Here is a 12,636-nt window from a genome sequence, read left to right as displayed (position 1 = left end):
GAATTAGATTTCACTTTCCGACGAATTGCGCTTAACTAAAAAGAAAATAAAAAGTCAATAAATAGATTTATTAAATGAATTTATTTATTGAATATTTTTTTTATATATTTAACTTGAATAGATTTCAATCATATCGAATTCTTATCGGGCAGGTTGTATTGATAAGAATAAAAAAAAGTGTATAATAAAAAAAGATATAGGAGGAAAAATAAAAAAAAAAAAAACAGCGAAATCGCTATGTAGGTATTTGTATGTAGGACTATAATTTTTTTTTTATATATCGCGCGAGCAATATACTTGATAACGTTTTTGTTTTTTAGCCTGTAACTCTTATGTTTTGTTTAATTTAAAGAAGGAAAGTGGCTTAAATTGCTATTTTTTCTTGCAAGACAGTTATTCCTTCAATACTGGGAAAATTTGTATAAGCTGTCATTAACGAATTTCTTAAAACAAATTCTTTTTATAGATTTAAAAAGGATAACAAATCCTTTTGAAAGATTTAGTTAGATAATTCTGAAATTTTTGCGCGGATATGTAACGAATTTCCTATATAAAATCGTTTATTTGTCCTTCTAATTAAATACATGTATGTATGTCAATTACTTGGCAGATTTGTCAATTTTATCTTAAAGAGGATTTCGCAAAAAAAAAAAAGAACAATATTTTTAAATATAATGAAAGACTAGAAGTATGTATGTTTTTTATATATAGAATTGTTCTACAACACAACAAGAACAGAAGTTTCTAACTTCATATAAACTATCACATAAAGTATAAATCAATTTGCACGAGAATTCCTTTTTTTAGAAAGTTTATTGAAACTTTTAAGTACCTACATACGAGTATGTGTACATGAAAAATAAACTTACAATAAACTTCAGATATAAGAATAAATAAATATTTTGTTTTGTTTTTAAAATATTTCAATATATTATCGTTATTTTATCTTAATCTTTATTAAATAAATTGTAAATTTACTAAAGCAAACACAATAATAATAACTTAAACTACCTATTAGACTGATTAATTGAATGGGTCGTGCTTATATGTTTAGTATGTCAGTATTAAAATGAAATAAATATTTATAGCATAATAAAAGTTACCTATATTTTTTGTTTAAAAATATTATTTCTTTTAAGACAATTAACGTTTTCATTTGTTCTAATTAATAACAATAAATAGAATTTTAAAAATAGAATATTATAAAAGTATAAGTAAAAACAAAGTTTATATATAAGTAAATATATTGATGTATTATGTCAACACACGATGAAAGTTCACGGACTTTAAATTTAGATATAAAATATTTTACAAATTCTTTGTAAACAAAGGGTTAAGAAAGTGTAAAAGTAAGAGGTGCTTCGTCATTCTAAGTTCATTTGAAGAATAAAACTAGAATTTCGGATTTGATATATTTCGGACAAGGAGAACCCGTAAATTGTGAACAAAAATATAAAATTATTCTGACAAAAAATAAATTGATCAAATAAAATAATTTTGTGAAATCAAATTAATTAAGTCAAAATAAATTTTATTTTTATTATTAACAAAATTTTTTTCTTTAAATGAACGATGAATTTCAATATAAACTAGTTAATTTTATTTGGCGGTTATTTTTTCTAATCAGTATAAAATATTAGTAAAACGACAGTTGTTTTCCGTTAAAAGGCAATATGTTTATTATATTTGACGACAGAGGCGCTTTAATCGAAAATAAAATGTCAGTATTTGGCTGTTGGTTGAAATGACATTTATCTTGCAAATCAATCCCAACAACAAATCAAACAAAAACAATAAATAAAGATAAATAAACAACATTTTGCCGACTATAGTTATCAGGAAAAAAGAATTAAAATTATAAAGATATTAAAAGTGAGAAATAAATTAATATGTCGCAAGAAAATAAGGGACAGCAAATAGAATATGTTACTTTAATTAGTGATGACTCCGATAATGATGTTGAGGTTACAAATGTTTCAAAAATTGATAATGGAGGGAATGAAAGATCTTCGAAAGATGAAAACTCCGAGGAAGCTGAAGGTAGACGTGTAAGTCGCAGAAAAAAACCAAGAGTTGATTATGCCAATACAAAACAAGGTGATCCAATCGATACGAAGCCATCAACATCAACTACACCGGCACCCGGTGTTGCAAGTATAAATCCTGACCGGAAATTTGATAATAACGTAAAGAATCGGAAAAGGGAGCATTCCAGGTCACCATCTGATCGTAAGGATCCCGAAGTAAAAGAATTACCTCCAACTAATCCAAACGAGTACAAAGAAATTTTAACTGGTCTTGAAGGAGCTGCTTTTCAGTCAAGATTACCTTTTGATAAGATGACATCGGCTGAGGCCGCTTGTTTCACTGAAATCACAAAAAATGGTTTGATTGCGCAAAGGGTTTTTCTTAATATTCGTAATAGATTACTTCAAATGTGGATTGAAAATCCCAAATTGCAATTAACTGTTGAAAATGCATTAAGAGATATTGAGACTCCTTTTGATAGTGATGATGTTTTATTAAAAAAAATACATGCTTTTCTTGAAAGACATGGTTTCATTAATTTTGGAATATTTAAACGTTTAAAACCACTGCCACTAAAGAAGTTGGGGAAAGTTATTGTTATTGGTGCAGGCATATCAGGACTTTCTGCAGCTCAACAATTGCAACAATTTGGTATGGATGTGATTGTTCTAGAAGCTAGAGATCGAGTCGGTGGACGTATCGCTACTTTTAGAAAAAATAATTACATTGCCGATTTGGGAGCAATGGTAGTGACAGGTATTTTTTAGAAACTTATTTCTTTATTCATGTACAAAGATACTCGTATTCAAATATCTATTGATTTTTAGGTATTTGGGGCAATCCTATGACAATTTTAAGCAAACAAACAGGAATGGAAATGGTTCCAATAAGACCATCTTGTCCTTTGTATGGTGCTGGAGGAAAACCCGTTCCAAAGCATAAAGATGATATGGTATTGAATTTAAGTATTTTATTAGTATGTTCATACAAATTATTTTGATCATTACAGGTCGAAAGAGAATTTAATCGACTTCTTGAATCTGCCAGTTATTTATCTCACCAACTTGATTTTAATTATGCTGGTAATAATCCTGTTTCTCTAGGTCAGGCTCTTGAATGGATAATTAAATTACAAGAGAAACATGTTAAAGAAAAACAAGTTCAGCACTTGAATAATGTGACATCAATTCAAAAAAGCATTATACAGAATAAAGAAAGACATTTAAAATTAATTGACAAATTAAAAGGACTAAGAGCAACATATCAAGATCTAATAAAAACTCGACCAGTAAAGACTCCTGAAAATGAGCAAGTTGTAATTGCTCATGAATTCCAAATAAAATATGTTATATATGAGTATAATAAGGCTTTTAATGAATTTCAAGCTTTGAAAGAGGATGAAAAAATTTTGTCAGCAAAATTAAAAGAAATAGAATCAAACCCGCCAAGGTAACTCAGTTAATTTAAAGCATATTCACATCAACAACTTTTCTTTCTTGGTTTTTAGTGATGTTTATTTGTCGTCCAAGGATAGGCAAATCTTAGATTGGCACTTTGCAAATTTGGAATTTGCTAATGCAACACCTTTAAGTAATTTATCTTTGAAGCATTGGGATCAAGACGATGATTTTGAATTTATAGGGAATCACACTACAGGTTAGTAGTTTTAATATTATATAAATATATTATTAAAATTATATGCTACAAAAAAACACAATGGTTTACCATTTTGAATCTCAAAGTGTATTCATCATCATAATATATTCTTATATATCAAAAATAAAACATTCCAACATAAAAAGTAAAAAATAGTTCCCGTAACAGCCTCGTTATTATTTTTCATATTTGTGATTTCTCTCTTGAAATAAATACCATCTTAACATAAGAACATAAATCATTTGTGTATTAAATAGAAGTACGTAGTGCTATTAATATGTATTTTTTTTAATTAAATAAATTTTAAAACTAAAAACATAAATCGATGTGCTAAAAAAATCATAGTATCCAGCTATATGTTATTACTTCTAATTTGAGTTAAATATTTAACACATTGTTTGTTTTTTTGTTTTAGAATCAGAATTTTTAGCGATTTTTTTTTGTTGTTTTTAAAATTATATTTATATAGAATTGTTGTAAACTTGTATTAATTACATTTCCAAAAACTCATTAATAAATTTATATATCCGTTCTGGATTAACTAAATGTATATGATGTGTTCCGGGTACTTTATGCATTATAACAACTTCAGCACTAGTTTTAATATGATCAATTATTTCATCATATACATCAAATTTCATACCAGGTTCTGCTCTAATATTTAGTACTTTACATTTAATACGTTCAGCATAGCTTAATACTTGCTCCTTTGAAAACATACCTAAACCACTGACTTTAAGTCTGAGATCTCTAGCGAATGCATAACCTTCTCTGTCTAAATGTTGTGGTACAGGATTCATACCACGTTTCATTAAAATTTCAACACCTTGCTTGTCAACTGATCCATCGTATGCATGTAAAACTAATTCTATAACTTCATTATAAGTATAAGATGGTATCTTTGATTCAGGTAATTCTTCATAATCCAAAAATTTATCAATAGAATGACCAGTAATAGCTGCTTGTTTTTTTAAGCAACGTACAGATGGACCGGGTATATCAATACTTATATATTTATCAACTTCATTTGGAAAACATGCTGCATACATAAATGCTAAAGCACCACCTAAAATTTAAATAGAAATGATAACTTAATTAAAACTAGTACTTATAATGCTATTATGTTACAAAATTTGAATAACAAAGAAAAAATTTTTCTCACTACAGAAACTAGGATTCCAAATTACATGAATATGAACGATGTTTATATGTCTTTTGTTTGTGCTAAGCTTTTAATTAATACATATTACGCAGTTTCGTTATAATTTAACCAGAGAAAATTCCAAATTTGATTACAATTTTTCATTCAGAAATAGATATGATTAGTTTCAGTTATGGACTTTACATGATTTAAAGTTTTTCCGTTTGCGGTAATGTTGGTTGCATATTGAATATTAATATATAAAGTTTTATGTTTTTATAAAATTATTTATCTACATTACTCAATTCCTAATCATAAGTAATTATTTGAAATTATAAAATAAATATTTATTTAATCCAGTCGGTTCCTGCAAAATGTGATTATTGATTTTTGTTTGGAAAAGCTGCCTATTATTATCTTTTTTATCTATCGTTATCTTGTACTAATAAATTACTCATCCTAGTGATTTGCAAAAAAATTATATTAAACATAATTTCATATTTTACTTGTAATTTTGAAAAATCTATATTTAATTATTTTATCTAAATGTTTCCTATCAACTTATTAAAGTAAAAACTATTAATATATTATCAATTTAATTTTACCTAATGAATGACCAAGTAATATAACATTTTTCCATTGATGTTTTCTAACAATACGCCGAATTAATGATATACCATCCCAAAATAAATAATAATGCATTCCCTGTGGGTATTTTGATGATTTACCGTGACCGGGTAAATCTATACATAGAACTGGATGTTTTGGTGTTAATAATGGTATCAGGCGATCAAATGTACCAGCATTATCTTGCCAACCATGTATAGCAATTATTGGCTGTTTGTTACGAGGACCCCACCATTTACCGCATACTAAACCCCATGGTACAGATATAGATACTTCTTCCCATGTTTTCATGTCTGAATCAGGATGATTTTGTTCGATTGTGCTATTATTAGTAGATGAAGATTCATTGGATGTAGGTATTGCTCCTTCGTTTTTTAGTATTACATTTCCATTTGATTGTAAATGAAGTTTTCCGTTTAAAGTGTTATTTTCTGTTGTGTTGTTTTCCATTTTCGTTTTTTTTTAATTCTAAATTTAATAGCTTCTCAAAGAATTAAAATAAAACATAAATTTTTGCAGCAATTCGTTGATGTTAACTTTCTTTCCCGACTCAATTATGTAATAATATTAATTTTTTAATATTTCAAAAAAAAAAAAACTTTTTTAAAATTATTTTAAATTTATTTAAAACTGTTGAAGGAATGTAAATACTAAAAACCGAAAATAATACAATAGATCCGTTGTCTACTAAAACATTGTTTTTTTGTAGTTACTTAACATCTGATTTCTTTGAAAAACAAATTATACTGTAAAGAAAAATAAGCTTGATTTGCAAATGCGATGTGAATTATACTTGACACATATTACGATTTACGAAACAATTTCAATTAAAAAACATATGTTTAAGTAGTTCGTGTTTGTGCATTTGTGCACTTGAAAACTTCACAATTTTTCAAAGGTAAAAAAAGCAAAGCAATACTAAATTTTTGATAAACAGCTGTAATTTATAAAAGCTTGTTTATACCATAATGAAAAATCAGTTCACAATAGAAAATAAAAAACGTTTTAAAATCTTTTCTTATTGCCAGAGATAGAAAACTGTTATGCTAAACGTCAAATAGAATACTCGTTTCAATAGTAGTTTTTTTGAACACAGATTTTGTGTGAATTAAAAGTTATTTGTATTAAATTTAAATAAAAGCGTGAAAAATAAAATCTTACAAAATAAATTTTCAAAAGTTTTTAAATACTTATTAGAAAAAAACCAATCTTGGAGGAATAAAAACATTCAAACCACTTTTTTATCTAATTGTGTCTATGAAAACTTTAAAAAAACTTATTTAGATTAGTGATGATAACGTAAAAAAGCTTGTTTTTGTCGTGAAAGCAGTTACAGTTGTCACAGGGTTGTGTATTTTTATTTTTTTGCTTTACTACTTTATTTTTTGAAATAATTTGTTTGGTTATAAAATATTTTTTAAACAGTTGAAAACCCGGCTGAACAAAATTTTCAATACGAATAATTTACAATCTATATATAAACACTTGGATATCCAAAATTTATGCAAGGTTTTACCTAAAACGAAAAAGTTACATATTACCAGGAGTAGATATATAATGTAATTTAAAATGATTTGTATGCAACGTGTTATCATCTGTCTAACGTGATATTTTTCGTAAACAGAAATGAACATATATTTGGTTCGTGTCTTTAATATAGTTTTTTAATGTTTTTTGAATTCTTGAATTTATCGTCAAGAATTTATCTTTCAGATTTAGTGTGCAAGTGAGTTTCTTATACGTACACCTTTGTTAGGTATTCGTAACAAAGTATGAATGCATTTTATCTTAATGAAAATTTCTTCATGCAACTGCAGAACAGATGGATGACGTAATCAAAGGAACGAGTTAAAGGCAGAAAAATTATTCATTAAAAAAATTTTTGGACTCGAACTGGACTCGAACCAGTGACCTCCCGCTTTCTAGGCGGACGCTCTACCAACTGAGCTACAGAGGCATGAAGAAATTGCATACTTTTGTTTACTGCAACATATAACGTAAATGACACAAATTTTATTAATTAAATTAATCTTATTTCCTGCCGAGAAAAGTAGAAACCACTTACTTTAGAGATATATTTTAAGGTTTTAAAATGTAATAAAATTCTATACGTTAGTCCGTATAGAATAAAATTCACGTTTTTTTTTTTTTTTTTTTTATTTATATATATATACTGCAACTAAGCCCAAAGGGTTTATCTAGCAATTTAGTTTTCGTAAAATTATATCACGGTTTGTGGGATTCCATCCATTGATGAGTTGTCCCAATGTAGATAAGTTGTTAAACTTTCATTTAGTTAAAGCGCTAAGTCCAGTGGCTTTGTTCTTTTTAGTCTTCTCATAGTTTCATTGTTCTCATTGATAATCTGGATCATATTAATGTTTTGATGATTTTGAAGTCTATTTCGGTGCTTTGTAGCATTGATTTTAATTTCTTCTTCTACTGTGGTTATTCCAAGGTCTCTATGTAAAGTATCGTTACGGATAAACCATGGTGCATTGGTGATGGTTCTTAAAATTTTGTTTTGGCATCGTTGGATGATATGTGTGTTTGTTTTTTTCGCGCATCCCCACAGTTGAATACCATAGGTTCAAATGGGTTTGATTACTTGTTTATATATCAAAAGTTTATTATGTAGATTGACTTCTGAATTTCTTCCAATTAGCCAGTTTAGTTGTCGTGCTTTTAAGTTTATTTGTTCTTTTTTCTTTTTTATATGTTCTTTCCATTTTAACTTTGCATCTAAATTCATGCCTAGGTATTTAGCGTTGTTGGAAATAGGAATTATTACATTGCTTAAGTGTACGTTTATCGGTTGAAACTCTCGATTAGTAAAAAATACATGCATTGACTTATTTCCATTTAATTTAATTCTCCACTTCTTGGTCCATAGCTCAATTTTGTCTAGGCTTGATTGCAGCTTTTCTACACACTCAGCAGAGGTGATGCCAGTAGCCATGATAGCTGTGTCGTCTGCAAATTATCCCATGGGAGTGGTATCATCTCTTGGAATGTCATTGGTGTATAATAAATATAATATAGGACCTAGGACGCTACCCTGGGGCACTCCTGCCTTTATTTCTTTGAAAGCCGAAAATTCATTATTTTGCTTCACTCTGAAATGTCTTTCTGTTAAATAGGAGGCTAGGATTTCATAATACGGCTTCGGTATTAATTCACGTAAAAATTCACGTAAACAATTTATTGTTTTCTAGGTCTAAATAATTGTTTTCTGCTGTCTAAAAAAGGTCTAAATATCGAAAATTAGCATTAAATTTTATTTTTTATTAAAAATATTCATATATCTACGTGTATATTATATATATAATAATTGTGAATATATGGGCGACATAGGGTCTCTGTTGTAGTAAATTCCTCTAAAATTGTACTGTGAAATTGACGAGTTTGATGTAAATGATTTTGCATCTTAAACGCTACTAATTTAATTAAACTAACTAATTTAATTCAATTTGATTTTTACATTATTATGAATGGTGTTAGATCTTGTTATAATATATATAAATTATTTATACTAGCAGCTTATGTATGTATGTATGTACATATATAAAAGTAATATACTGCTCTATTCCTATCTATATTTGATTATTTCAAATATTTTAAATTAGATGCAAAGTATTATACGAGTATAATTTGAAGTCTTTCATTTATGTACTTTAAATTTCGAAAGGGATCGCAAGGTTTTTTTTTATAATGTTAAAAAAAAATTAACCCTTACATTTTCAAATTAAACAATAATTTATCATTACATTTCTTTAATTATTTTTCAAGAAAAACACATGTTGCATCAGAGAAAAATTTTTTATAATGGTATCCTATAAAAGCAAAATATTTCCAATGAAATTTTAGATTACAACAGAATTAGAAAGAGCATTCGTTTTTTTTCATAAATATTTTAAACTATAAAAATGAATTTTAAACGCTCCTTTCTATAATTTTGACATACGAGTATTCAATGTTTTTTTTTCTAAAAAATGTTTCAAACGCCACCTTAACTATTAATAAGCAATTAAAAACCTTGCAGATGTAGTTATTAAAAAATATTCATTTCATCAAACCCCTATTTTTCATGTTTTCATCTTTTATATTTTTATTTTCGATTTAATCCTTTTACAAAATCCTTTTATTTAATTTGATATTTGGGTTTTAGAACAGACGAATTCATTTTGGATTTTTTTGCTCTTACTTTTATTCTAAATATAAGCCATTTGGTTTTGTTTTTGATCTTGAATTTTTTTTATAAATTTTGAGGCAGTAAAATTACTTTTTTTTTGTTTTCGTACATGATACTTATGAAAAAATCAGCGTACTTAAACCTTTAAGGAAACATTTAAGTGTAGGTTCTTCAAAAATTGCAATTCATTAGTTAAAAAAAATTATTTTTAATTTTTGTTTTTTCAATGATCATTGAAAAAAATTAATTTTTTTTTGTATTTTTTTCTTTTAATATTTTATATCTTTAGATTTTTGAGTATTTTTTAATTGACACAACGTTTAGAATTCATTCTGATAAATTTATTATTAGCATCTTTCTTAATACGATTTCAAAGGTCTGCAATTAGAATTTGCATTAATTTTAAATCTATTTAAGATAATAAAATGTTTTAAATTCGTATATGCGTACATATGTGTGTATGTGTGTATGGAAAGTCAAATAAGTTTTAGAACATTTTAGACACCTGTAGATCAGTTTGTATAATATTGAAATTAGTATGTGTACTCTAGCTTTATTATATGTGGTCCTAGCTTTATTAGTAAAATATTTTTTTTGCAATTTGAATCTTAAAAATTTATATTGCTAGTTGAATATATTTCATTTCTGTCAAAAATGGCATTTAAAAAAATGAGATTATAGAAAAATGTATTTCGATCGGGTCAGGCTACACATCAAACAATGTGAATTTGCATAATATGAAAAGTTGGCTTTACAATTTCGATATTGTTCTACGTTAAAAACGGAAATCAACCGCCGTTGTCGTTCATCGCCTTGGTTCTGTTTAAACAATTAAAATTATATTGTTTAAACAAAAATGATTTAAATCGTTTTCGATCTTATAATATTAAGGTCGATTATATTAGGGCCTTGTAATTGTAGTTGATTTAGTGAGTTGCATACAAATTTTCAGATTTCGTTATTTAATTTTTTCTCTTTCAATTTAAAATTAATACGATCTTTATTTGGTCCTTTTTTTTTACTATTTTGTATTTCGAATTGTTTAAATTCTTTTCCTTATTTTTTTTGTGATATTAAGAAAAGAAAAAAAAGGTAATAAAAAAAAAATCATTTTTTTTTTCGCTTGTTGATGTCTGAAATTGATCCGCAGAATTTTGTCAAAAGAAAAAAAGGAAGAAAATGAAAGACGGTAACTAAAGCTGATATTCTTAGAAATTGAGAGCGTTTAATAAAAAATGTATATAAGTGTATAATAATAAGGAATGATGATTTTTTTTTTGTTGATATGGGGTTGATTTCATTCCAGTTGATGAAGTTAAAGCGGAATCCTTTTTTATTTTACGATGAGAACGTTTTGTTTTTTCTTCTTTTTTTTGAGTTTCATGGTTGTTAATGAATAAAAAAGGACAAGACAAGCCTTTTTTTTCCTTTTTATTTCTATTTTAAGTATTTATTATTATTGTTATTACTATTTTTGTATTTATATAATTCCGTTTTTAAATTAAATTAAGAATTTTTTCTTTACTGTTTTTCACCTTATGGCTGAAATTTTTTTTTGTTAGATGGTTTTTATTAGATTGTTACATTATGATAACATATGCTTTTTAATAAAAATATATATGTGTATGCATATTAAATTAATTTCTAAAAAAAACAATATTTATATATACATATAAAAAAAAGTAAATTTTGTAGAACGACGTTTAAAGGTGGAAAAGGTTTGTAAAGTAAAAGCGGTATAATTATTTGAGCACTTGTTAGTTTTTGTTTTTTGTGAATTAAATTCGAATTGAAGATTTTATATTTCTTATGTAGCAGTTTGCTACATGAAAATATCGAATTTTTGCTTAAATTGTACATTAACCCACTACGATCCCAAATGGTGAATAAAATTTGGAAGAATTCGGTAATATCATTTTAAATTATGAATTGTCTAATTGCTTTGTTTTGGAAGTAGGTGAAATTTTTGTGATATGCAGATTTAGTTTTGATGTTAGATAAATGGCAAATAGTTTACGTATATTATATTTACTACGATTCATTATAATTTTTAAGTGACAACAACTTGATCTTTCATATGAAAAATTGGCCTCAAATTTTAAGTAATGTATTTAATTGTCCGTTTAAATTTGTTTATTAGATATAGTATTGGTCTATATTTCGTTGAGCATTGTATTGTAAAAAAATAAAAGTATATAACAAATCAACAAAGGGTATAAGGAAGGAGATCAGAAATTTTTTGTATAATTTATATTAGAAAATATCCTTTTAAATATATAAATAAAAATTTATAAATTAAAAAAAAAGTGTTAGCTCAGCATATGGTCTTTATATAAATGCCGATAATATTTTTTTAATACTTGTAAATTACATTTTAAACGTTCTGTTACTGATATTCATAATTTTTGATAATTTCTTTGTTCTTTTACACAAATTCTTATTTAAAAAGATTAACCGATTGATAATGTCTTCATTGGAATGTGGGGGGTAATATATTAATAATTTTAAATTTTCTGTTACTGTTTTAATGTAATTATCTTTAAAGGTGTTAATATTCGTAATGCTTTTATACCTGCATATATAGTATTATCCAACTGAGAATATTAATAAGTCGTCCTTTATTATCTAAATATTATCACTGCCATTGATGATTTCTTTTATTTTTTATGATTTTCCAATAATTATGTACGTATACAATGTATGAAAGTACCTTACTTATATATATATACATTTTTTTTTATCAGAAAACAAAAGTAAAATTGTGACATGTTGTGATTTTTAATGTATTTAATATGCCATTTAATATTCGGATTCGAATTACGTACGTACATGTGTGATTGTTGTATTCATTTATATAATACGTACATATATATATATAATTGTACCTGTTACGGAGTATTAATTTTTTTTTGGTATAATGGCCTATTACACCTTCTTCTTTTATATTTCGTATTAACAATAATTCGTTGACATTATCGCAAATGTGTGCAAA

General features: G+C 26.2%; 2 protein-coding genes and 1 non-coding gene across 3 annotated transcripts; 1 reads left to right on the top strand and 2 right to left on the bottom strand.

The window, feature by feature from the left end:
- The first annotated feature begins 1,791 nt into the window (after positions 1-1,791).
- Positions 1,792-3,787, top strand: LOC129613583 (possible lysine-specific histone demethylase 1-like). Its single transcript, XM_055527713.1, has 5 exons — positions 1,792-2,784; positions 2,856-2,980; positions 3,038-3,477; positions 3,536-3,684; positions 3,771-3,787. Exons 1-5 carry the CDS (start codon positions 1,890-1,892, stop codon positions 3,785-3,787), a joined length of 1,626 nt encoding a protein of 541 aa, XP_055383688.1. The 5' UTR covers positions 1,792-1,889.
- LOC129613486 (probable serine hydrolase) lies at positions 3,749-6,262 on the bottom strand. Its single transcript, XM_055527582.1, has 2 exons — positions 5,431-6,262; positions 3,749-4,750 (listed from the first exon to the last, which is right to left on the bottom strand). Exons 1-2 carry the CDS (start codon positions 5,900-5,902, stop codon positions 4,176-4,178), a joined length of 1,047 nt encoding a protein of 348 aa, XP_055383557.1. The 5' UTR covers positions 5,903-6,262; the 3' UTR covers positions 3,749-4,175.
- Positions 6,263-7,336: 1,074 nt separating this feature from the next.
- Trnas-aga (transfer RNA serine (anticodon AGA)) lies at positions 7,337-7,409 on the bottom strand. The gene has a single exon. It is a non-coding gene; the product is annotated as a tRNA-Ser (tRNA).
- Positions 7,410-12,636: the final 5,227 nt, after the last annotated feature.

Source organism: Condylostylus longicornis, unplaced genomic scaffold, assembly GCF_029603195.1.
Source record: "Condylostylus longicornis isolate FDR11 unplaced genomic scaffold, ASM2960319v2 ptg000084l, whole genome shotgun sequence".
Classification (NCBI taxonomy): domain Eukaryota; kingdom Metazoa; phylum Arthropoda; class Insecta; order Diptera; family Dolichopodidae; genus Condylostylus; species Condylostylus longicornis.
The sequence above is the reverse complement of the archived record's forward strand: the minus strand, read 5'-3'. Positions and strand labels throughout refer to the sequence as shown.